This window comes from Thamnophis elegans, chromosome 11, assembly GCF_009769535.1.
Source record: "Thamnophis elegans isolate rThaEle1 chromosome 11, rThaEle1.pri, whole genome shotgun sequence".
Taxonomy (NCBI): domain Eukaryota; kingdom Metazoa; phylum Chordata; class Lepidosauria; order Squamata; family Colubridae; genus Thamnophis; species Thamnophis elegans.
Genome location: NC_045551.1, coordinates 18,126,282 through 18,153,988, shown reverse-complemented (window position 1 = coordinate 18,153,988; position 27,707 = coordinate 18,126,282). Strand labels below are relative to the sequence as shown.

The 27,707-nt window shown below is 40.5% G+C and overlaps 1 protein-coding gene across 1 annotated transcript in view; it reads left to right on the top strand.

Moving 5' to 3' along the window:
- Positions 1 to 27,707, top strand: part of PHEX (phosphate regulating endopeptidase homolog X-linked) — a 202,176-nt gene that overhangs the window by 156,576 nt on the left and 17,893 nt on the right. Inside the window, exon 15 of the mRNA XM_032226114.1 lies at positions 17,877 to 17,935. Within this exon, the coding sequence (XP_032082005.1) occupies positions 17,877 to 17,935 (59 nt within the window). The remainder of the gene's footprint in view (positions 1 to 17,876; positions 17,936 to 27,707) is intronic.

Here is a 27,707-nt window from a genome sequence, read left to right as displayed (position 1 = left end):
TTCCACTTTCTTTCTTTCTTTCTTTCTCTCTCTCTCTTTCTCTCTCTCTTTTTTCTCCCTCCCTCCCTTTCTCCCTTCCTTCCTCTTTCTTTCTAATTCATACACACACACATACATACACACACACACACAAAAACACATACACACATACAGAGGTTTAAAAATAGTTTCTATCCTTGGGCTGTCAGACTCTTAAACACAATCACAATCACTCCATGCACATGTAGAAATGTATGACTAGTTTTTTTCTTTTTCTTTTTTCTTTTCCACTAATTGCTTGCATTGGGATTATTCCTTATACTATTTATGTTGTTTGTATTTGTTATGGATGGCGCCAGTGAGGCTAAAACCAATTTCATTGTATTTATTTTGTACAATGACAATAAAGGCTATGCTGTGCTGTGCTGTACTATGCTATATCTATACACTATACAAAACAATATATAGTACTATACTATTATAATACTATTACCATACCATATTAATACACCATACAATACTAATACTAATACATATAGTATTAGTTTATACACACAAATGTACAATTGTATAGTTTATATATTTCTTTTCTGGAGAGGTCATCCCAATTTTTGTGTCATTTATTACACACACATACATGCACAGAGAGAAATAAAAGGAATACATTTATTATCACTTATCATTATTTTCCTTAATGCAAGAGGGGAATCCAGAGTTCAGGGCTGCTGTGGATTGGTGCATAGGTCCCCTCCACAAATAAAGAGATCCATAACCAGACCTGCCATTTGAAAACTCAGCCTCCACCTCCCTAAAATGCCAAAGAGGATCCTTTGATCCTTGGAGGGGAAGACAAAGGCTCAAAGGTCAAGGATATTATGGGATGCTTGCAGTCTCTTGCAGAACAGAAGCCTCCACCTCAGGAGTCTCAGGAGTCGCCCCTTTGAATCCCTCTTGCTTGGTCGCCGCCCCCTCTTAAGAGATCCTCGGCCTATCACAATCCCTATTCACCCATTGTGGATAATGGGAGTTGGAGTAGAGCACATTGGAGGAAGGATGCAGGATTCGAGTTGGGGGCCTAAAAGGGCTGCAGGAAAGCAACTAAATGCATTTCAACAATTAAACTTTTATTTATTTATTTTATTTGTTTATAATAATAATAATAATAATAATAATAATAATAATAAGATGTGATAAAATCAAGAATGGAGAGTTGGCAGAACAAAGCACTGCATGGTCAATTTCTGGAAAAAATAAAAGATAAAGTGGACACTGAACAAACTTGGTTATGGTTAAAAACAGGTACATTAAAGAAAGAAACAGAGTCACTAATCCTGGCTGCGCAAGAACAAGCTATCCGCACAAATGCCATTAAGGCCAAAATCGAAAAATCCTCTGATGATGCCAAATGCAGACTTTGCAAAGAAGCTGATGAAACTGTTGATCACATACTCAGCTGCTGTAAAAAAATCGCGCAGACTGATTATAAATTGCGGCACAATTCAGTAGCACAAATGATCCATTGGAATTTGTGCAAAAATTATAATATTAAAACAGCAACAAACTGGTGGGAACATCAGCCTGAAAAAGTCACCGAAAATCAGATGGTCAAGATCTTGTGGGATTACAATATACAAACCGACAAAATACTGGCGCATAATACACCAGACATCACACTGGTTGAGAAAAATAAGGTCACAATCATAGACATCGCAATACCAGGTGATAGCAGGGTCGCCGAGAAGGAACATGAAAAAATCACAAGATACCAGGAGTTAAAAATCGAAATTCAACGACTATGGCACAAACCAGCAGTGGTAATTCCAGTGGTAATTGGCACACTGGGTGCTATTCCAAAAGCACTGGAATTACATTTAAAACAGTTAAAAATTGACAAAATCACCATCAGTCAAATGCAAAAAGCCGCACTGTTTGGATCTGCACGCATATTACGAAAATACGTTACGACGTCCTAGGCCCCTGGGTGGGGCCCGACTAGTAACCAATGCCAAATCCGGCGAAACAACTGGCCGCTGTGATACAATTGTACAATAATAATAATAATAATAATAATAATAATAATAATAATAATAATAATAATAATAAAGCTTTTTAGTGACCATGAACACCCCCCCCCCCAGATTCCCCCATCCTGCTCACAATTTGTCTTCCATGGTGGGGTGACTTGGGCCCCGAGAGCCCCAATCCTTCCTAGCTGGGAGAAACCTTCTGCCCCAAAGAGGAAGGATCACCAGAAGGAAGCCAACTGCAATGGGCCTCAAAGGAGCAACATGACACAAAGGAGCAGCCACCCAGCAGCTGCTGCGTCCCATTGCAGGCACCCACAGCGGCCTCGGCACCTGCCTCCCTGCCACCTCCAGCCCCGTGCAACCTCTCCACAGTGCAACCTCAGGACACTCACGGCTCTGTTGGGCGGCTGCTCCTTTGCATCCTGTTGCAGTTGGCTTTCTCATGGGGATCCTTCCTGGCTGGGAGAGACCTTTTGCTCTGGAGAGGAAGGATAGCCAGAAGAAAGCCAACTGCAATGGGATGCAAAGGAACAATGGGATACAAAGAAGTGGCTGCCCAGCAGCTTTCGCGTCCCATTGCATGCACCCGGGGGCCCCAGCAGCTGCCTCCCTGCTGCCTCCAGCCCAACGCAACCTCCCCACCACCCCACTAATCTCAGGACACTCCTGGCTCTGCTGGACAGCCACACCTTCACATCCCATTGCCGGCTGCAGCCTTGTCCGAGCAGGCACTGCGCCCCCAGAGCAGTCACATGGCAGCAGTGCGCAGGCTACTGACCATCCCAGGTCCCACCCAGTTGCTTCTTTAGGGGGAAGGCAGATGGGCAGAACTCTGCCTCCCTCCACAGGCACCTGCAGCAAAGCAAATGGGGGGGGGCAAGCATGGTGTGGACAGATGGGGTGAGAGAGTGAGCGAGCGAGCTGCAACTGGGCAGATGGGGGGAGAGAGAGGGCCCAGGCCAGAAGACCATACCTGTATGGGGAAATGGCCAGGCCATCAGTCCTAAAGGTTCGCTATGGTACAGCAGATTTCTACGACCTATTTGGCCATACCGGGCCATACCGGTTGAAACCCACCTCTGCTCCCTCCCCATAATCCTTACACAGCCTTCTCACCCACAGAATCTAATGGCAAAGCACTTTCTTTCTGCTGTCCAGAGGTACAGAAGCCTTCTGGAGAGCACTGAGGTAATTTCAATGCCCCCACACCTACAGAAGTGGCTGTTCTCATTGTCAGCCAGGGTTTTGAGAAGAGAGATATTGTTCTCCATAGCAGAGACAATAGGTTATTAAAAATCAGTGAGACGCACCATGCCTATGAGGCTCTCCAGTACCCTCTGATGTTCTGCCATGGAGAAGATGGCTATTACATCAATATACCTCAGTGTGACCCAAACACCACGGTTCCCCACAAGAAGACAGTGTCTGTTGCTGCCTTTTACAGCTACAGGATAATGGAGCATGATCAGGGGTGAAATCCAGCAGATTCTGACAGGTTCTGGAAAACCAGTAGCGAAAATTTTGAGTAGTTCAGAGAACTACTGGCTGGCTCCAGAATGGGGTGGGAATGGAGATTTTTTTAGTATCCTTCTCCTGGAGTGGGGTGGGAATGGAGATTTTGTAGTATCCTTTCTCTGCCATGCCCACCATGGCAGACATAAATGCGAGATGCCTGGCCTGTTGGACACAGCGGCGAGAATGTCCCTGCTGCTGCCGTGCTCTGCCGCCTCACCCCCCGCCTCCTTCGACCCCACCGCTGTGTCCAACAGGCCAGGCATCTGGCGTTTATGGCGGACATAAACGCGAGATGCCTGGCCTGTTGGAGACAGTGGCGAGAACAACCCTGCCGCTGCCGCGCTCCGCTGCCTCGCCCCCTGCCTCCTTCGAACCCACCTCTGTGAAGAAACACACACGCACACACACACAAATGCACACACACACACACACAAATTCCTCACAATAAAAAATTACAAATTAAATTACAATAATTTTGAATCCCCTCCCTCCCTCTGTCCGATCCACATACCTTTTCCAGCTGTGGATTTCAACTCTCCTCTTGTCCACCCGCCATGATGAAAATGTAAAAAATTAAATAAAAAAGCAACTTAGGCATGATTTGCTGCTCCCAGACCAGGAGGCGGGAGAATCACGTGCCTCCTTTGCATAAGGAATTTTTCACCTTTTAACCCTTGCTTAACTCTGAGCAAGGGTTAAATGGCGAAAAATTCCTTATGCAAAGGAGGCCCATAGTTCTCTCGCCTCCCCCTGCAGTTAGCACTAAGCAGACTCAGAGTCACTGTGACTTTGGAGTCTGGCAGCAACTACCTTAGCCTTTTTAATTATTTTAATTATTCTTTTCTTTTCCTCATGACACTGGTGAGGCCCTGCCTCCCCTGCCTCCCCTGACTGCACGCCCCTGTTGAAAAGTATACCTTGGTTCTTATTGGATTGATGAAAAATAGTGGATAATAAAAAAATTAAAATGATTTACTTGCTTTATTTCCTTTATCAAATCATCTAAAACAAGTTGGAGGCAATGGTTTAAGCAGTGCCATATTATGATGTTTGGAAATTCTTTTGCTATTCTAGTGCTTACTCCAGATTTTCTCCCAAGCATAACGCTGGCACCATCGGAGCAAAATCCTATTAATTTTTTCCCCAGGTACTTCTTAGTAAACCCAACATTATTTAAACTTTCAATAACTGAAGAACATATTGTCTCTGCATCTTGTTTTTCTAATTCAACTTTTCTAATTCAATAGCTGAACAAAAATTGTTGGTGAGGTAACTGAATCCTCAAATTTTAAGTAAAGTATAAAAACTGGTTTGCTAGATTGTGTTGATGCTTCATCAATAATCAAACATATTTTCAGATTATTTTCAATTATTGTAGTAAATAATTTTGTTTTAGTGTCTTTCGCAATGGAATGCACTACTTTCACTGCAGTTTTACGTGAATGCAACCCTATTCCCATGTCTACTCCATTTTTGATTTGCAATTCTATCACTCCTTTAATGAATAAAAATGGCCTACAATTTTTTGCCAGGCTGTAAACTGTATTGAATATTCTACAAGTAGTACCTAAATATTTTTCAGTCATCCGTAACCCTAACCCTATCTATTCCTTTTATTACTGCATCTTGCTCACATTGTTTTAAGTTCCCTATAGAAAAATTCTGAGCTTTTGATGAAAAATGTTCTTTTATTTTTTTCTTAGAGAAGCTTGTTCATTCCATTCTTTTGCTATATGAACACTTTTTTCTTTTGTAAAGTCAATTTTAGCACAATACTTGAAACCTAATTTTTTGTTGGAAATTTCCAGTCCCTTATATTTTTTTTTAAGTTGTTATGCTGTTGCAATGTCAGCAGTCAGGAAGATTATTTTCAATTTCAGAATCACCAATAATTGACTTGCTGTCTTGTCCAATTTCAAGTGGTGGTGCTTGTGACTGTTTCAGATCATCCAAGGCCAATTCTATTGTATCTGGTTCCAGTCTTGGTTTCTTGCTGAAAAAAGTGGTAGAATTCTGTTGGCTTTTCATCCTGTTAAAGGCTACTACTGCAAAAGAAAAAAACCAATGTACTTTGGACTTGATTGTGGTTGCAGGTGAAGGCCTATAGGTAACGGGAGGAATCTGTTGCAGTTTGAAGTGAATACAATCCTATTCCCATATCTAGTCAATTTTTAATTCTATCTCATTTTCTATGTCTGAAAATGGTTTGCATCTTTGTGCCAGGCTGTAAACTGTATTGAATACTCTATAAGTAGTACTTATATATTTGCCAGTCATCTTATCTATTCCTTTTGTTGCATCCTGCTCACATTGTTTTAAATTCTCTGTGGAAGCTTTTGATGAAAAATGTTCTTTTATTTTTTTTTCTTAGAGAAGCTTGTTGTACCTCTTTATTTTTTCCTACTGCCTCAACCTGGAAATGTTTCAATTCTTTTGACACCTGAACCCTTTTTTCTTTTGTAAAGTTATATTTTGTGCAATACTGGCAACCTAACTTTTTGTTTGAAATTACCAGTCCCTCATATTTTTCTTTAAAGTTGTTATACTGTTGCAATGTCCAGAAGTCAGGGAGATTATTTTCAATTTTGGAGTTATCTGTTCTTTCAGTAATTGACGTGCTGCTTTCTCCAAGTTGGAGTGGTTGTGCTTGTGACTGTTTTGGATCATCCAAGGCCACTTCTGTTGTATCTGATTACGATCTAAGTTTCTTAGTGAAAAAATCTGTCAAATTCTGTTGCCTTTTCATACTGTTAAGGGCTACTGCAAAAAAAAAACCTATCTTGTAGTTTGGACTCAATTGTGGTTGTAAGTTGAGAACTACAGGTAATGGAAGGGATCTCTGTTTTCACCCAACAATGTACAGTCTGTTTTCATCCATTGCTGTGGATAATTTGTAATGTACAAATACAAATTGTCTGAAATAGTATAGGGTTTCCTGCATGAGCAGGAGCTTGGATTAAAAGACCTCCACACCAACATAGGACTCTCAGTGAACATCAGTAGCTAAATATGACCATAAGAAGCAGCTCTAAAGTAAGGCTGTGAGAATCAGTCCTTATATTTGCTTACCCATTTTCAGTGTTAAAAATAAAAGTTTAATGAAACAGAATGAAAAGAAATTGAACAAGCATTTTGTGATTTGACAGAACTTCAATACTTAATGATACAGATTGAATGATGTTTTTGTTGACCCTTGTTTATCAGTAAGATAGCTAATTGTTGTCACACCGGGTGGCGGCAGAGCATTGGATCAGAGGGCGTGTTCAGGGAAACACTTGGGAGTTGTTGCAGGATGCACCCTGTTGAAAGGTTACTCGACGGAAGGAACAACTGAGTACTTACAGGAGATGATTGCGAGCAGCTGTTGCTCATCGGGATCCTCTCCTGTGTATAAAGAGACTGCTGGTGCCACGCCCTGGTGGCAGAAGTCAATGTTCCGTTCCCGTTCTAGTGATTGTTCTTGTTCGCGTTCACAAACCGAGAGAAGCCAACTTGGATAAGTGGTTTGAGATAAGAGAAGCCGGGTTTGCATTTTGGTGTGAGTTATAGGACTTTCTGCCAGAGCTAATTATCTTTGTTTATTTGGGCTTACAGCCAACAAGAGCTTGGACTGGTTAAAAGAAACCTTTTTAGTTACGTGGCTTTTGGCTTTCATTCCTGGACGGAGAAGGGGGGGGGGGGGTCAGAACAGCTAATCATTTTTCTATATTTGGTGGCTATGTTGCATTTCTCTTTTTCAGTGTGCCTGTTTTTTTAAGCAGTTTTCCAGCCAAGAAATGGTTCATAAAATTTGGAGAAGTGCACAAAAGGAAACTGTGTCAAGAAACTGAAGCCAGTCCTTCCCCCTTTGGGAAAACTCAGAGCAGCCCAAGTAACAATTGGCATAGAAGCACTTAAGTACAGCCATTATATACACCTGGAACTTCCCCTTTCCTCTCTCCTGGCAGAATTAACCCCCAGGATAGGAAAGACAAAGCCCCAGGAATAGGATTAGCCCATTAAGACAGGAAGACAGAATTCAGAGCAATCACCTTAATAATTGCCCCAGCTGTGAACAAATCAGGGGAATTTCTTCCAGCAAGCCATTATATCATAATTATCTATTTCAAAAGAGTTAAGACAAAAACAATCAGATGTAACCAAATCTAGTATTCAAACATTCTTGTTACTATTTTATTCTGTAGAAAGTTAGCAACAACCCATCTCCTAGAAGAATGAAATATTCTAGGAAGTATAAAAAGGCAGAATATTATACCTCCCTGGATGAGAAAAGGAAAAACATGCTCTTTGAAAGCAGCCCCCACCTTTTTTAACAGCCCCAGAAAGACTGGGCCATCCTATTCCTATCTACTACAAAACAAAAACCTTTTAGCCCCAGCCTCCAGGGTGATAGGATTATTAGCCCTCACTCAGGATCCAAATCAGGTCAAACTTCGAAGTCATTAAGTCACAATAGCAAGTGCCCAGCAACATCCTTTCAGAATACAAGTGTCACACTTCATGATTCATCATTGGGGATTCAACCAAGCCTGGGACAAGACAGCCTAGGTTAGCTGGTCTGGAGGCCCCTACCCTCCCTGACAGCCATTAGGATACAGTAAGTCCTTGAGCCAGGAATAGAAGAGCTGTTGCTGGGAAAGCTACGCTACATTTCGCTGTGCTGTGCAGACAAGGCAATAGGAATGGTGGAGAGAAACAGCCATCGACCCAGAGAGCACATGGTGGTGACGGCATCCAGGTGCTTTCTGGGTCAGCAGCTGCTTCTCTCTGCTGCTGCTCTTGCTGGGAGAGCTCGTAGCACAGTGAAATGTAGCAGCTGTGATGTGAGCCATCGCTTTCCTCGAAGTCCCATCCCCGGAAAGTGCTGTGGCAGAGAGAAGCATTCTTCTCTCCACTGCAGTGCTTTCTGGGGAAGAGACTTCAAGGAAAGTGGTGACTCACATCACGCCTGCTACATTTTGCTGTTCTGCACAAGATGTGAGGAAACAGCAGTGGCAGAGAGAAGCATCCGCCAACCTGGAGAGCATGTGGAGAGGTTCAGTGAGCAACCAAGACTCACTCAACACCAAGGGCTGGAGGAAGCAGCTGCAACTTGATGCTGGAGATTGAACCTGGCTGCTTCTCTCCACTGCAGTGCTTTCTGCATGGGAATCTTTACAGGTAAGGCTCCCAAACTGCTTTAGCCCACCTGTGCCCACACCAACCCCTTGCGACACTTTGGCTAAGCATGACAGGCTGCTGGCCAGATAAATTGCTTTCACTTGGGGGGCCATAGCTTGAGGACAGAGGTGCATGCAGGCAGAGATCCCAGGGAAGGCAAGGGACTGGGGCATCCCTGCAATTCCCCTAAAATGCCTGCAAAATTGCAAAATTGCTTGCGATGCCCCTGACCTAAAGCAAGGAAGGTAGCCATTATGAGCTGCCCAGCTGGGTGACTGCAACAAGCTTGGAAAATCAGCAAATTGACCGGCTGGGTGAGATAATAAGATTGCCTTAAATACAACATCCCTTTAATTAACTTTAATCTCCAGTTAAAAACTTTTTAAAGAAAGAGTGGCAGGAGACAGGGGGGAGTGGGGGGTAGAAAGCTCTCCCACTCTCGTGCTAGCAGCGAACAGACAGAGCCACTAACAAAATAAAAGAAATAATAGCTCTTGAGAATTGTTTAACTGTTTAAGGGCTAGAAAGCAAATTGGAATGTTGACTTTTTACTCTTTATTTGGACTTTCTCATAATCTTTGGTTTTAGAGCTATGGATTTAAAAGACAAATACAATGAATTACTTGTCTGCATTGTCTGCATGGTCTGCATTGCCATCTAGTGGTAAATAAAAGTTGCCTGAATAAAGCTGATTGAAAAGAAAGGAAGGAAGCTGGCTAAGAAGAATTGACTTTTTTGTTGATAACACTGAACTGTTGATAAAGTATCTCTGGAAGAAAGAAATTAAGACTACCTGTGTAAACACAGTGTTGTATTCTTTTGCTACATTATCTTTCTGACTGTATTTTTCCCCCTCTTGCTTTTTTCCCTTTTATTGGAAGAATAACTTAGATAATCCAGACAATTTATAATAAAAGTTCTTTTTTCTCTTTGTTTTTCTTTGCCTTTTTTTCACTTGGCTACTTTGGGTCCTTTTTTGCTTACCCAAATTTTTATCTTTTCTTCCCTTTTTTACTCATCTCGTCTTTTCTCTCTCCTCTTTTAGCAACAAAGTGTGGATTACCATTGCAGAATTAATTTTGTGGGTTTTCTTTTTGTCTCTTTTGTTGGGGTGAGTGCCTTTTTTATTTTTCTATACCAACCCTCTTTTCTCTTATTTCCTTGTTTCTCTTTCTTTTTTATTACACATTGGCATTATAAAATGAATGGATTAAGGTAGCAAGAACCTGAAGACTGGGTCCAAGAACAGGGGTTGGTTTATTGGAGACTGGTGTTTGAGCTGCTGTGGACGGCTTCAGGATTACAATTAATTTACTAACTTACCCTTTGGATTATAAAATTCAACTATGACTCAATCACAACAATGTCAGAACCAAATACTAAAATGAAGAAAATAATATCATATGCATTTGCAACAGCTACACTGCCCAGTTCAGTGACACAGAAAGTAACAGGCACAACAAGGCAACAAGATAAAACTACCTTGGAGTTAAAAAGTATGTTGCAAGCCATACATGTGGATCTTAAGGATCTTAAGGAGCAAGTAAACAAAGTAGAAGAGAAAGTGGGCAAGGTGGAAGATGAACTGAAGGAAGTCAAGCAAATGATGGGGAAGAATGAGCAGAGACCGCAGAAGGTGGAAGAAAGCAGAAATAACAGAGAAAAAAGTGGAGGAATGGATCATACATTGCTAATAATTGACAGAAAGCAAGATGAATCCACCATATTTTTGGAAATGGAATGATCCAAACTCTACCTAAGATTTCAGAACATTGAAGAGGAGAAAGGAGAGACTTTAGCAGAGAAGATTGCAGAAATTCTTTCAGGGGTCACAGAAATGAGTAAGGAATATATATTTAGGTGGAATGGACAAAACATTTAGAATACATCCAAGATGTGCAGTGAGAAATAGCCTGCACAAAGAGGTACATGTAAGATTTATTTTAAAAAAAACTTTAAAAAATGAAGTATTGCAAGGAACAAGAAGTACCACAATTAAATACAAGTGTAGAGAGATAGTGGTATTGAAGCAAATTCCAAGGAAGGTTAGGGAAATAAGAAAAGAATACCACTTCCTGACTAAGAGTCTGGTTAAGAAAGGGGTGAGTTTTAGATGGCTGGTTCCAGAAGGGATCTTGGTAAACAGGCAAGAACAAAGGCACAGGTTAGATACACTAGAGAAAGCAGAATTATTTTATGAACAACATATATCAACACAGGAAGGAATGCTGTTAAGAGAAGAGGGAGGAACCAAATGCCAGGAAGCTAAGGGGAAAGATCAAGGGGAAATGGAGAAAGAACAGGAAAAGAAAGTGTTAAGAGAAGAGGCAAGGGCCAAAGAGATAAAGGAGCAGAGGGAGCTAAGAACGACTAGATCAATTAAACCTATAAACCAATGACATGGAGGAAGAATTAAAAGTAATCTCAATAAATATACAATAAATGGACTAAACTCGGTGATAAAAAGAAAAAGAATATTCAACAAATTAGAGAAATTGAAACTGGACATTATATGTTTACAGGAAGTACATATTAGAAAGAAACACAGGAAATTTTTATAACAAGTAAAACTAGGTAATTTATACACAACTCTGGCTGACCAAAGTAAAAAGGGAATAGCACTATACATTAGAAAGACAATTCAATCAGATATAATTTTTGGGAGGGGAGAATACTGACGGTGGAGATAAAGATGAATTTGAGAAAGATATTTATTAGTGGCAATATACGCTCCAGATGATAAACAAGAAGAATTTTTTGGGAAACTACACAAAAAGATAATACAATATGAATATGAAGATATATGTACACTAGGAGACTTCAATGCAATTGTAAATAATGGAATAGACCATAAATCCACAAAGATGAACAAGAAGCTGAGGAAAATCCTATCCAAAACCTTTTTCACGATAGCAGGAGAATTAAATCTGCAAGATGTTTGGAGAATAAGACACCCGAAAGAAAGACAATATACTTTCTATTCAGACACTTATCCTACTAAAGAATAGATATGATATGGATGTCAACAGAGTTAATACTCAAAACACTGAAGATAGACATATGCACGTGGGCTGATCATAACCCAATAACAATGACTTGGAAGGGACAGAGGAAAAAGGGGAGATGGACTTTAAACTCAATAATATTAAATGAAAAAAGTTTCCAGCAATATATGGAAAAAGAACTGATGTATTTCTTCCAGGAAAATAGAAAGGAAGACACATCATTACAGAATTTATGGGACACTTCTAAAGCATATAGTAGAGACCTCACAATGACATATATAGGGAAAAAGAATAGACATAATAGACAAACTCAAAAGAAGTTGGAATTAGAATTTAAAAGTTTTTAGATGGAGCTGCAGAAAAACCTACAAAATAAAAAAGTAAAAAATACATTGGAACTGCAAAGATATAAACTGAACTTGATAGAAAATGAGGACCTGGCAAACAAAATAAAATTGGCAAAACAAAACTTCTTTGAAAATGCAAATAAACCACGCTGTTGGCTGGTTTACAAGTTGAAAAAGGAAAGAGAACAAAAGCTGATAAGCCAATTGGTGGATGAAGAAGGGAATCTACAACATTCAAACCTGAAGGCATTCTAGATCAGGGGTGTCAAACTCAAGTCCTGTGGGGTGCTTAGATCTGGCCCATGGAGCTGCCCTGGAAATAGCAAAGGACCTTATTTGTTAGATTTACAGTGCATTCTATCTTTTTCTCATAGAACAAGTTTATATGCATAGTTTCTGAGATATAAAATAGGCTGTGGACCTGTGCTGTGTAAATTCAATTGTTGAACATTGAGGATAAAAAGCAACTGAATTTGAATCAGAAATTCTCTAGGAGCTTGTTGCTTGAATCAGAACAATAAACAGCATCTTGGTGTTTTGCCAAAAACTGTAACTCAGGAGTGTCAAACTCAATTTCATTGAGGGCCAGATCAGTATTATAGTTGCTCTCAAAGGGCCAGGTGGGCATAGCCAGATGGTCACATGGTTGGATGGGCATGGCCAACTCAATCTGGCCAACTCAAAGTTGCTCAAGTTGCGCACAAGTACCAATGCCCTGAAGTTCGTGCAGTACTATAGCGCAAGATCACACAAGATCAGTAGCATGAGATCTTGCACTACTGATTTCACGCTACAGTAGTTTAGGCCTCTGTTCTCTTCAAACTGAGGCTTGTACCAGATCTGGCCAAAGGGCATTTGCATGATAACGAGATGGCCAAGCACTGTCCATAGACCCCACCTCAGATCGCAGGGCATGGGGCGAGGCTCTGGCACCCTTTCCTCCATCTACAGATCAGAAAACCCGACCAGCTTTGCTGGTGGAACTCCTGCCTGGTGGATTCAAAGGATGTGGAAGCCTGTGGGTGCCAGGGGCAGATGCCAGGCACAAGCTTTCCAACTGGGTGAGGAATGTCCCAGTAAAAGGGAAATGCTGCCAGTCCCTCCCCCTTCCCTCATCCCTTTCTGAGCTTGGCCTCACAGCCAGTGAGGCTTCCTTTTCTTTGGGACTGCCCCAACCCCCGCATGGGAAAACCATAGCCACTGGCATCACAGCCATACTCTTACCCTGGCCCGTGGGGCCACCCTGGAAACAGCAAAGGACCGGCCTACGTCACTTCGGCCAACCGGGTGCTGATCTACAGCTTATGGCAGCCATTCAGGCCTGAACCTGGTCAGCCTTAGATCTGACCCACACAGCTGCCCTGGGGCCAGCGAGAGACCACCTCGCTGCCTCAGCCCCACCCTTGGGTGTATGCACAGGAGGTGGCAAGTGCTGGCATCCTGGGTGAAAGGGAAGGGCTGAGAATGCAGTCAGTGTGTGGGTCAAGATGGTACCCAGGGATGCCAAACCTCCTGTGCGTGTGCCTAGGGGACGGGGCAGGAGCAGGCCCTCATTGGCTCCAGGCTGGCTTTGCAGATCTAATGCTGACCATGTTCCAGCCTGGATGGCTGCTACCAGGTTGTAGATCAGTGCCTGATCAGCCTGGGCTGGCTGAGGTTAGGTTCTGTGGATTGGTCCTTTGTTATTTCCAGGGCGGCACTATGGGCCAGATCTAACCACATCATGGGCCAGATCTAACCCATGAGCCTTGAGTTTGACACCCCTGCTCTAATTTATCATGCAGTGATAGATATAGAAAATAGCAGGGCTTGTGTTACAACAATGTAATGGCTTTGTGTTTTTAAGTCTATCTTTTCTTTTTTTCTATGCCTTTTGATTTATTTGTATTGTGAGCCGCCCGGAGTCCTACGGGATTGGGCAGCATACAAGTGTTATCAAACTTTGAAACTTTGAAACTTTCATCAATCCCACCCCCCACCCCCAAGATTTCACAGATTTGGATTTTCCTGGACTACTGTGAAACCATTACTTCACAATGACTTTCCCTTCAAAAGACAGAGAATGCTAAGGAGAGCTAATTAAGACCATTTTGAAAATATAATGAAATAAAATTATGTCTTCTGATGTTGAAGACTTGAAATATTGGAATAGTGAAAGCTCAGTCATTTTAAAATTACTATGATTTAATTAATATGAAACATGCAGGCAAACCATGGTAAGCTGACATGCATATTCAATTTAAATGTAAAATAACCTATTGAAATATGGTAGACAAATTAATAATGACTAAATCACTTCAATTTAAATACATATATTTTATACACATGCCTTTCATTTTACATAGGTCAGGAATCAAGGTTTTCAGAGTCTGATAATACAGACCATTCAAATCTGGGGATACGGTAACCCATTTTATTCATCCAAACATAAAAATAAAGCCCATTTATTTGTAATAGTCATCCATATAGATATCTCAGAAGGAGCTAAAGCTTTAATTCCAAAGTCGACAAGCATTGCAATAACAGTTTTTTTTACCCAGAATACTAACTCAAACTGTAATTTCCTACGGTGAAATCTTCAAAATATTCCTATAGCCCCATCCCAGATAGTATGGCTGAGTATCTTCCATTTTCTACCATTTAACTGGCTATGAAATCCTCCATTAGGCCAGGACAAATGCCCATTAGTAGTTTTGGACTAATCTATGAACTTTCCCAGACAGGGAAGAGATCAAATGTACATAGACATACATATTGGTATTGCTTTCTATTCTTAATGTAAGATGCCCAGAGTTATTCTGGTGTTAGGTGGCCTTTAAATCTTGTAAACAAACAAACAAATAAAATGAGAAGGATTGAATGACACTGTCCTGAGACATTAAATTGCAGGAAGAATTTTAGAAGTTTTTGGGAAGCTAGTGGTAAGTTGTAAAGATTTTTCAATATTTACAGATTTTAAATTTACTGTAGGTGAATTTTCTGCTTAACTTAGAATTCTGCAATAAAGGATAGCCTGGAAAGATATGTTACAGCAAAGCCACATAGATAATCCTTTTTTTACAAACTGTTCTGTAATTAGCCAATAACCTGTATTTAAAAAGCAAGCCCTACATTATTATTCTACAATTTTCCAGTTATTTAGAGAAGCATGAAAAATCTGATCTCTGAAATCTACTGGATAACCAGTAGATGGCAGGAAGAAAACAAGACTACTCTAGCTTTTATTGCCATCTGGTGTCCATATGGAATTTGTGCAGACTGTATTTAATACCCAATTTAAATATCTGAACATAACAAAAGGGGAATCTATAAAGGGAATCTTTCCTGAAGTATTTGTATGGTACATACAAATCTAACAAATGTTTGGGACTCTGGATTATGTAATGGAATTATTTAGGGCAGCTTCATTCCATCCTCATGTGTTTATATCAGTGTGTGGAAGAACAAGAAAAGTCACCTCTTATCACCAACACCGGTATCAATATGATGCTCTTTATTGGTTTCGTATTTGCATATGGGAAATTTTATTGGCATTAATTTTCTCTTGCAAAGCTATAACCTCTGTACAGTAATGAAGGGTCTGGTGGACATTTTTGTATAGGTAATATAAATGTATAGAAAATTAAAACATGTTACTCTCAAACAATAAACATTTATAAAAGTTTATACTTTTTAAGAAGCATACTAAATATTTATCTATCTTAAGTGATTGTAAAACTTATGGATATAGCTTTGATATCTTTGGGTTAAGGCTGGTGGAGGTCTGTAGGTTAGAACTTACTGAAAGCAAGCTCTGAGACAATTGAAAAAATAAGATTAAGAGATGATGCTAAAGGTTGCAATCATTGTGGAGACTTGGAATGTGCAATGACATTTTAGATTTCCAATAAAAATGACCTAGTGCCATTCTAGGTCATTCCAAAAAGGCATTCAATGTTATCCTAGTTAAGGCCACTTCTTTTAAAGCATCTGTGGGACTTCTTTTCAGATTAGTGTATATGGTTGCTGCTGTAAATGACTCTGAAATCGAAATGAGGCAAACTTGCTAAATGTTTTCTCCTGATTCCTCAGCCTGGATGTCACTCATCTTCTACTCTCTTACAGAAATATCTTCCATCTTATCATTTTATTAGAAAATGTTTTCCAGAAGGGTGCAGGGTAGGAAGGCAAAGCATGCCTGCTAAATAAAGTTTGTTGGATTATAACTAAATAGATATCAATTCAGTGATTCTCAGCCTTGTGTATATTACTGATATTTAAAATATAGAATGAATAATAAACATAATTGTTATATTGTATCACTGTATAAAATTAAATAATACTACACAAGTATATTTAATGATTTATTTTAAAAAACCTGATAAAATGGTGAATACAAAGGGAATGTTGTCTAATCGCATAAATCCTATAATTTTGATATTTTGATATCCATACTTAATGCATTTTCTAAAATTTCATTTGAAAAAGGGAAGCTTACTGTATGTCCCTTAGCTATAATGTCAAATATAGGATACCTGCTTGATCAAGGATGTAAGATACCTACTCCATTGTACAAGTAGTCCTTGACTTATGACCACAATTTGGATCAAAATTGCCATTGTAAGTCATTAAAGTTGTAAGTTGGGCCAGATCCAATTTTACCATAATTTTTATGGTGTGTTAAATGAATCACTGCTTTTGTTAAGTGAATCTTGAAGAGCATCCGAAGACTTCAGCTAGTCCAGAATGCGGCCGCGCGAGTGATCGTGGGCGCACCACGGTTCGCCCACATAACACCGATCCTCCGTGAGCTGCACTGGCTACCTGTTGGTCCCCGGGTGCACTTCAAGGTCTTACTCACCACCTATAAAGCGCTCCATGGTAGTGGATCTGGCTATTTGAGAGACCGCCTTCTGCCAATTACCTCCCTGCGTCCCATCCGATCGCATAGAGTTGGCCTCCTCCGTATTCCATCCGCCAGTCAGTGCCGACTGGCGACTACTCGGAGGAGAGCCTTCTCTGTTGCGGCTCCGACACTATGGAACAATCTCCCCGTGGAGATTCGTACCCTCACCACCGTCCAGGCCTTCCGCACAGCCCTCAAGAACTGGCTAACCCGTCAGGCCTGGGGATAATCTTATTTCGCCCCTCCCGAATGCTGAGTGAATGTTGAGTTTTATTGTCTAATTTACTTTGTGCACATTTCTTTTTTTGTATTGTCCTACACTCCCCTTCCTTTTTTGATTGTAAGCCGCCCTGAGTCCCCTCAGGGAAAAGGGCGGCCTATAAATAAACTACAAACTACAAACTACAAACTACAATCTAGTTTCCCCCAAAGGCAGGTTTTTTTTTCTTCTGGACATCAGGAAAAAATGTTGCAAATCAAACCATGTGACTGCAGGAGGCTACAATTGATCAGAAATATGGTCAGGTTGTCAAGTTCCCAAATTTCAATCATATTACGAGGGTGGTATAATGGCTGTAGGTGTAAATATAGGTCATAAGTGACGTTTTCTAAGGGCATTGTAATTTGAATGGTTGTTAAATGAACACTTATAGATTGAGGACTACTATTTGAACCACTTTTACAGATTATTAATCTTCATCCTTTGCTACATAGTTGGATCCTGATTTTCTTAGCACACAGAATAATAAGGTGCCTGCTGTGGCTTTGAATGGCAGGCTCTGCAATTGTAGTTTAAATATTGAGGGAGATCCAAATTTAGCCAAAAAGAGCAATGACCCTCCCCCACTTCTAGGAACTTGATATTTGGGGGCAGGGGGAACATAGACATAATGTGACAGATTTTCTCTGATTCATAGAATAAGAACACCAAATCTGCTTTTTTTTTCTTTTTCAACAGGTGGTTTACTAATCCAACAACAGTGAATGCTTTTTACAGTTCGTCTACAAATCAAATCAGTGAGTACTTGACTAAATCATGATTTAATAACTTATCTGAGAAAAAAGAATATTCTTCAGCTTCTACAAGCAGTGCTCCTTCTCACAGTTTTAAAACGGTTATTTTCTCATACTGCACAAAAATGCCCACTAGGTTTAGTGTGCATAAAAAACTGTGTCATAAAAAATACTAATACCATGTTTACAAGCATGTACATATATTGTGTTTGGTTTTACATATTCAGGATATAAATAGAGAAAGAGAGAGAAAGAAGGAGGAGGGAGGGAGGGAAGGAAGGACAGATTGCATAAAAATATCCCTTCTAACATTATTACCTTAAGGTAATATTACCTTATGAAATAATAAGGCATCTGATCACCTCTTGATTCGAATACAAATGTCACTAGTAAATCAAGAGATCCACAAACAAGCAGGCAGGTGGGCAGGCGGGCAGGCAGGCAAGCAAGCAAGCCCCATACTCATTAAGACCATTCACGCTCTAGTAATTTACAATGTCACCCAGCTTTCTTGAGGCAATATAAACCTGTATAGTGGTGTATGTTTTTATGCCTGCCATCAATTAAGCAGTGATAAGCTTTTGGGTCTAATGGCAGTTATCTAGTTTTCTAGCTGGAAAAGTTTTGCTGCTGGTCAGGACACCAGAAAACTACAGCCCAACCTTTCAGCTCAAAAACATATCACTGCTTAAGTGTAAAACCCATCATTATTATTCTGATCCTGGCAAAAGAACAATAATTCTAAATCTTTGAAAATTAGGGAACAGGTCTTCCTCAACTTGGATGCTTGGGTTATCCAAGTGCAGTAGTAGGATTCAATTTTTTTTTACAACGGTTCTGTGGGCGTGGCTTGGTGGCCATGATGAGGCTTGGTGGACATGGCTTGGTGGGTGTAAAATCTCCATTCCCACCTCACTCCAGGGGAAGGTTACTGCAAAATCCTCATGTCCTCCCAATCAACTGAGACTCAGGAGGCAGAGAATAGATGTGGGCAGGACCAGTCAGAGGTGGTATTTACCAGTTCTCTGAACTACTCAAAATTTCTGCTACCAGTTCTGAACTGGTAGTTGAACTGGTCAGAACCTGCTGAATACCACTTCTGACTTAAATGGTTCCCATATGCAATGCACATTATTATGGAATTCTGGAAAACATTTCATTTTCTTCCATTGTTTCATATACCATATTTTTTGGAATATAAGATGCACCAGAGTATAAGACACATCATGATTTTGAAGAGGTAATTTTTTTAAAAAAGTTTTTGCACTCTTCAGGCCTTCCAAACCCTCTGCACACTTGGTTTTTTTGCAAAAAAAGGGGCATGCAGAGGGTTTGGGAGGCTTGTAGAGTGCTCCTGGGGACTGGGGGGGGAAACATGAGCAAAAACCGTCCTCCCCAGCCCTCCGGAGCACTTTGCAAGCCTCCCAAACCCTCTGCATGTCCATTTTTGCAAAGGGGGCGAGGTTTCGGTAGACCAAAAATGCTGTATTCAGTGTATAAGACGCACCCAGATTTTTACCCTCTTTTTTGAGGGAAAAAGGTGTGTCTTATACTCCGAAAAATACAGTAACTTATTTATTATATTTATATGATTTAGGCTGTAATTTGTAATGAGAATAAGTAATTTTGAACAATGGAGGCAGGTTGTTAAAAGTTTGTTCTAACATTATAGATGTTTCTACCACTTATGTAATCATTTTTAGGCAAGATTTCATGGTTCCTATTGTTTAAGCATTAAGAGTTTGTTCTCATTCAAAATTTTTAGATAACAGATTAGCTATGAATGAAATGCATGAATGCATGCCATCCTTGAAAGTTTTGTTGATCTGAGGCCATATGATCACAGACCTGACATAATAATTTGTGGCTGATTTTTCTTAGATGGTTTAGGAATAAACAAATCCAGCTAGTTTTTCCTGTTAAGTTTGGCACACGTTTCTTTTTTTAAAAAATTTATTTACAAACATGTAAAATACACACAAAACTTAGATGTACACCACATTTACACAATACAATACGAACAGAAGCTTCCTGTTCTTTCTAATAGCAATTGCCAATCGATATCGCTCACCTTATATTGTTTCCCCTTCTATTATATTTCATTTGCATTTCACCATTCTTAACCCTCTTATCTTACTCATCTGTCTGCTATATTGGCTGATTACCTCTAGTAAATTTCAACCACTTGGATACATATATATGTGTTAATTCTCCTTAACTACTATTTTTCGGCTTTGTTGTCTTCCTTCATTGATCCTTGTTTCTTTCCTATACACCTATACCATTTATTCCATATTTGGTAGTATTCTGTTTCTTCTTTTCCCTTGATTTCTTTTGTTAATTTGTCCATTTCAGCACAGTCCATAACCTTACTTATTATTTCATCTTCGCTTGGAATTAATTTGTTTTTCCATTTCTGGGCAAAGGCAATCCTCGCCGCCGTAATTATATGTAATATTAAATACTGAATTTCTTTTTTATATTTCGCTGTCATTATTCCTAATAAAAAAAAACTTAAGGTGTCCATTCTATTTTAACACCTGTTATTACATCTAGCCACTTTTTGACCCTTTTCCAAAAAAATTTAGCCTCATCACATGTCCACCATAAATGGTAGTATGTTCCATGTATTGATTCACATTTCCAGCATTATGGAGAGGTATTTGTTGAGATTTTAGCTAACCTTGTTGGTGCCAAGTGCCATCTGTAAAACATTTTGAACTGATTTTCCTTGTATCCAACTGATAGTGTCATTTTTAAGTTTGTTCCCCAAATTTTTTCCCATTTATCCAATTCAATATTATAGCCAAAGTTCTGTGCCCATTTTATCATTTGTTCTTTCGCAATTTCCTCTTCCATTTTATGCTTCAGGAGAAATTTATATATTCTCCCTATCATCTTTCTATCTGAGCTATGAATTATTTTATCCAATTCGTGTGATTCTATTTCGATGTTATATATTTTAGTATCATTATTGTGTTTAGTTTTGATTTGCAAGTAGGTTAGCCAGTAAACTTTCCCTGTCCATCAATTATGTTTCTGTATCTTATCATTTTATTCATATCTATAAAATTTGGATGAATCGTCCTTTCTGTCAGTGATAGCCAATTCAGGATTTTCACATAGTGGATTTTTTTTATTTATTTTGAGCCATTTTTGCAATAACGCTCTTCTAATTAAATGTTTTTGAAAGTATTTGTGCATTTTATTTTTATCATCCCATAGGAATGTATGCCAACCTGCTTGCAAATCATGGCCTTCTAAGGTCAAAATTCTTTATGGAATTTAATGTTAAGAATAATATTTTTTATTATTTATTAATTTTGTATGCCAGACTAAGGATTGTCTTGCTAAATTGAAAGAGCAGGGTTCGTAAGGAGGATTTTACACTCAGTAGAAGCTGAGAGGTGTCAGATACAACCAGAAGAGTTTGTGATAGAAAGACATCAAATCATTTATAAAACTCACTCTCTGATAGAATTGGCAATAGGCAAGCATGGCTGAACAAAGATAATTGAACAGGAAGGTCCAACTATTGAATGTATTGCTAAAGAATACATATATTGCTAAGAGGGCCAGTCCAGTGTTGTTTGTTAAGGCATAAATTGAAACTGAGATACTCTTCAGTTCTAGTCCCACCTGAGGCACAAAGCCAGCTGGGTGACTCTAGGCCAGTCATTCTCTTTTAGCCCTGGGCCATGTCAAGTGGTCTGATTTCAAAAAAGTGCCCTGCTTGACCATAATGAATTTTGATGAAATTTGGTGTGAAAATGCACACACGTTACAAATGAACATTAGTAAAGTGTTACATTTGCCGATGCAATACTTGCGGGCGGAGATATAGTCATTTGTTTGCCCCCATACCCCAGCCTTCTACAGTATGACCCTGAGGTTTCAGCAACTTTGAGACATAATATCTCTTGCAATATTTTGCTGAGAGAAATAAAACTTGACCATCTTGGACAACTTGTTGTGCTCTATTAAACAAAATTAAAAAAAAACATTCTCATGAGTGATCTCCATCTAGATAAGTTGGAGCAAAGTTGACTGAAAATGACTGCAACTCAAAAAAAGGTTAAAGTTTGGCTTTTTATATCTCTGGAAGGAAAGGTATGAGAAATGTGAAACTTTGTGCATAATAACTTAGCAACACAAGGTTTTCAAATATAAAATGTCATTCTCCTATTGCTTTCCAATAGTTCACAAATTGAGTGTAAAGTTGACAGTTTTTGTAAAAATACCAAAAATAGGGTATCTTCAGCCCGCTTTTCCAAAAAAATACCTTCTGGAAACTCTGTTAAATCATTCTCATTAGAAAGAGCATGTTTCAAAGCCCCCCAAGCACTGGTATGCCCGTCCCATGCCTTCTCCCAACCCCCACACCCCTTCTCTGAGCTACTTACTTTCTGCCTTGTGGATCTAGAACTGATTGCTGTCTCCGGGCTGGCTCTCCTCTCCTATTATGGTGGAAGGCGTCTCATAAAAACCACTGCGCGGCAGTTGGAAACTGCTGCGCGGTGTTTTGTTGCCACGTGTGCGGCCGCGCGGCTGCGCAGCTTAGAGGGAACAGTGGTGGAGAATCTCTCTCCTATTCTATTCTATTCTATTCGTCTGGATTATTTTGTCATATTTGGCACAGACCTATCTAAAACTGGCAAACTGCCTCCTCCTCTTCTTCTTCTGATGTCTATTGGTATTATCCAAATTTCCACAGTTTTAATAGTAATTAAAATAGTGTCAATATTTTCTGTGTGCAATGGACTTCTTTACCAGATATGAGAAGTTATGGCAAATATTCTGTACTTATTGCAAATGAGTGTGTGTGTGTGTGTGTGTTTGTGTGTGTCTGTGTTCAGACCAGATGTTTCCATTCCTTTTGTGTGTCAATGTGTGTCTATTTATATGAATAAAGGTATTGAGCAGCAAATGGTGAGGTCATTTATCTTTATTCAGTTTGGGGCTGAAATAGTAATTGTAAAACTTGTATTATTAGTAATACTGGTGCCTCTAACAGAGAGGAAAATTGCCAGAAAGGAGAAGGGGTTTACTAGGACAAGGCTGTCATGTAGAGGAAGGCAGAGATAGTCCTTGACTTGTGACCACAATTGAGCCCAAAATTTTGGTTGCTAAGCAAAAATGTTGTTAAGTGAGTTTCACCATATTTCCACCACATAACAGTCATGTGCAAGCTAGGGAATAACATCTGAAGGCATGTGTAATGTTCTAATGTACAGAGGTTATATTTAAATGTGTGGCCGAAAGTGGACTCTGGGTGTGTTTTTCCAAATGCAGTAAGTGAAGTTGAATGTGTATAGTTTTAGAAGAGCTCTGTGTGTGTTTGTGTGTACATACACATACAGTATATATAGTAGATAATATAACACAAAAAGATTATGTATCTTTTTGTGTACCTATACACACTCTATACTATGTAATATGTATGTACACATATGGCATATATACATAGGATTAAATAGTATATTTTGGATGTTTAGTAGTAAATAAATAGAAAGAGAAATTGTATCTCATTGAGGCCTTTGAGATGAGGAGAGGTCAGGCAAGGCGCCCCTTGATGTGAGTGATTTCAAGTTGGCCATGTCCACATGATCAACCAGCTATGCCCACCCAGTCACATGACCAACCAACTACGCCCATCCTGTCACATGACCAACCAGTCACATGGCCATGAAGCCACGCCTATCCAGTCACATGACCAACAAGCCACACCCACCAATCAAGCCACATCCCCAGAAAAGGTAGTAAAAAAAAAATGAAACCTACCCTTGCCAACCATCCTGGAACTCCAGATGGATGAAAACACCTGAAGATGTGCCCCACATGACACTATGTGGGATGAGGATTGGACATTTAGCCTGGGTCCCTGGGTGGAGGAAGTTGGGGAAACTTTTGTGCCTTTTAGCTCATATCTTGCTTTTCATTCGTTGCTATCATTTCAAACTCAGTAAAAGTACCTCTTCTCTACTTCAATGGAGTTGGGGGTTTTATTTTTTGGGCTTTGAATGGAGGCAGGCCAGACAGGGGCTCCTCAACTTGCAACAGTTTATTTAGTGACTATTCAAAGTTACAGCACTGAAAAAGTGATTTATGACCGTTTTTCATATTTACAATCATTGTAGCATCTCCATGGTCACAGGATCAAAATTCAAATGCTTGGCAACTAACTCATATTTAGGATAGTTGCTGTATCCTGGGCTCATGTGATCACTTTGTGCAACTTTCTGACAAGCAAAGTCAATAGAGAAGCCAGATTCACTTAACAACTATGCTACTAACTGAACTACTGCAATGATTCACTTAACAACTGTGGCAAAAAAGGGCAAAACTCACTTAACAAATCTCTCACTTAGCAACATAAATTTTGGGCTCAATTGTGGTCATGAGTTGAGGGCTACCTATATTTTAATAGAAAAATCCTTCCTAAAGGGCAGTTTTCACCCTCTCCGAGCTCCTAGAAAGCCTCTGGAGCCTGGGGAGGGCGAAAAAAGAGCACCAAAGGCAGGGGGTTTGCTGGTCTCGCATGCCTGTGCATAGAGGGGGAAAGTGTGTACACGCGTGGCACGCCCGTGCATGCCCCCCTGCGCTCCCCCTGCTTTTGCCACGTGAGCCAAAAAAAGGTTCGCCATCACTGCTATAGATGTATTTTCATGGACACTGAAAGGAGGAAATGGCTCGAGTGCTTTACTCAAGAGTGTGACAATGAATGGAAACTGAGCAAAGAGAGAAACAACCTAAAACTAAGGAGAAACTCCATGACAGTGAGAACAATTAGCCAGTGGAACTGCTTGTCTCCAGAAGTTCTGGGTGCTCAATCACTGGAAGTTTTAAAGAAAAGTCTGTACAGCCATTTCTCTGAAATGGTATAGGGTTCCCCCCCCCCAAGTCCCTTCTAAGTGTTATTCTGTTATTCTGACACCTTTCCCAGATTTTGACATCCTCAGTTTTCCTGCCTGAGCAGGGGGTTGGACTAGAAGACCTCCAAAGTTCCTTTCAACTCTGTTATTCCTGAGCTAAATAGCTAAGAGTTAAAGAGCAGCCTCTAGACATTCATTTTAATAAGATTTTTAGAAACCTGCAGTTGAAAGTTCTTCATGTCGCCTTACCTTGAAGACCCAATTTGCTCTGGGAGGGTGGGCAGATGTTCTGGGGCTGTACATGTACACCGCAGTGGAATAGCAGTCTCTGCCCCAGCACCGTGTCTCCCCTGAGGGCTGCCCGCCAACCCACTGGCCAGCCCAGCCCAGAAACAGTGCGTCCCCTATCATGGGCTAGATGCGGGCAGCAGGACCCAAGGTGGAATGAAAGGCAAGTGGGCAGCAGTCATGCAAATGCCCTGTGGAAGTCAAGTGCTCCAGGCCCAAAAAGTGAGTGAGCCTTGCCATGTCTCCCCAAGGAGGCTCTTCGGCTGGGTGTAGCAGGTCTCTCTCCCCCGCCACCACTGTCGGCCTTACCTTCTAGATCTTCCACATGTCTCTGCCGGCCTGAATACCATGCCCTTCAGATCCCAACAGAGCCAGCGTGTGGCTGCCTGTGAAGGTAAAGCTGACAGCAGGTGGCTCTCGGGGGAGACACCACACTGGAGCTGAGACTGCTGCTCCACTGTGGTGCAGCCCCTGGACATCTGCCCGCTCTTCCTGAGCACTGGCGGGTGCTGGTCCCATTGGGATCTGAAGGGCAGGGCACTCAGGCTGGCAGAGGCACATGGAAAGTCTGCAGCCCCTTGAGGCCTTCAGGACAGTCACAGATCAGATTGTCCAAGGCTTTGCTTCCCAGGATGTGCCTTAAGAAGTGGGAGGAGGTTGAAGGAGAGGAATAGATTGAGGCCTCAGGAAGCAGTAAGAGGAAAAGGGCAAGAGAAATGGGAGGCTTTGGAGATGAGCATCCGTCCCAACCCCGCTTCCCCGAGAGGCCGCTTGCCCAGCCATGCTTATTTCTGCCTTGAGGCTTCTGCTGCTGAAGTGGGTGGGGCAGGGCAAGGGATGGGCCTATGCTGGCACCTTAGCCAGCCAGATGACCCCGTGGATGGTTGTGGGGGGGAAGCTAGCTAGGCTGCAGCCAGTGCTGTGTGTGGGATTGGGCCGTGCTGATGGCAAAGCCAGTCAGGCAAGCTCCGGGGACTGTGAGGGGTGTGTATGCATCAAGCTTTTGGGATGGTAGGAGGGCTTCGGCAAGTCCCGCAGATGGTGCCCCCCCCAGCAAGCTTCAGGGATAGTGGTGGGGGGACTAGCACAACTCACAGACTTACCTGGAAGCAGGCAGATCAGGGCCGCTCAATTGGGGTGCAGGCACCATGTGGGAAGGCAACTTAGAAAGGCAAGCTGCAGAGCAGAGACTGTGTGCATGTGCGAGCAGGACCCAGTGTGCCACAGAGAAAGTGAGGAGCGACTGGGCAGGGAGAGTGGTGAGTGGGTGGGTGGGCTAGTAGCAACCAGGCGACTGGGCTGGTGAGGGTGGGGCCAGCCAGAGGTGGTATTTGCCGGTTCTCTGAACCAGTTAAAATTTCTGCTACCGGTTTGCCCAAACTGGTCCAAACTGGCTGAATACCATCTTTGATTCTACTCCAGTATGGGGGCACATATGTTAGTTGCTGTTAATAGTTAGCATTATTTTGGCTTGGATATTAATCTTAAATTATAGTTGTGGTTGTATACTGTTCTGATTCCATGAGAATGGAATGGTGTAGAAATTGAGTGAAGTAAATAAATTGGAACATTAAAAGTAAACACACAAACAAACAAAAGTTTTCTAAAAGTGTGTTTGTTCTAAGCTGCCCCAAACTGTTGGGAGGCAGAAGGCTTTCCTCCTGGTCTTCTACATTTCTGGAATGACCATTTCATCTCTACTGTATAAGAACTTTGGAGGATACGCAGAGCTGGTAAAATAGCTATACAGTTTGCTTATGAAATGTCTAGTTGCTAAATGAGCTTTAGCAATAGCAATAATACTTAGCCTCATTTCATAGTGCTTTACAGCCTATCTCTAAGCAGTTTACAGAGTCAGCAGTTGAATAAAGTCAACTCAGATATAACAATATCTTCATTCTAGCTTCCTATACAAAACTATCTGATTATATTTTGCCCAAAGGCTATGCCCCTTGTAAGCATTAATTTAGGGTTTTAAAAAGGAACATTTAAATAATATGTGATAAGGCTTTATTTACAGGTTTATCCAGTCATGTTTTGAGTATTTCTTTTTATTTTTTTTCCTCATGGAAATGTTTATTTCCTCCTTCCCTGTTTATTAAAGCTTCTACCTAGAGTTTCTGCTATATATTTCTTAGTATTTAAGGTTTTTGGAAATTATTTGCAGTTTTGGTTGTTCTAGGCTGTCTCTTATATTTCTACTATAATTCCTAGGCTTTCTTTGTGCTACCTACATAAGCACCTATATAAAACAATGTTATATAAATAGTTTAGTTTGGCCACCTAGGCCAGATGAGAATTGTAATTTCAATATCTAAGTCTATGGAAAAAGCCTAAACATTTTTTTAAGTCACAAAATTTATTTATTTATTTTAGAATATTTATATGGCTGCCTGAGTTGGTCTCATGACTGAGCAGCTTACTAAAATAAAAATCCAATAACAAAACAATAAAAAGCAGTTACCCTCCACCCTTTTATATACTTTTATATTGTAATACTTTAAATAAAAAGCTGGTCAAAACACTATTTTGTATATTCCTAGGTTAAGTAAATGTATTCAAGTTGTGCATAGGAGATTTTTTTGGTAATGTGACACAATTTAAAATTGTTTAGT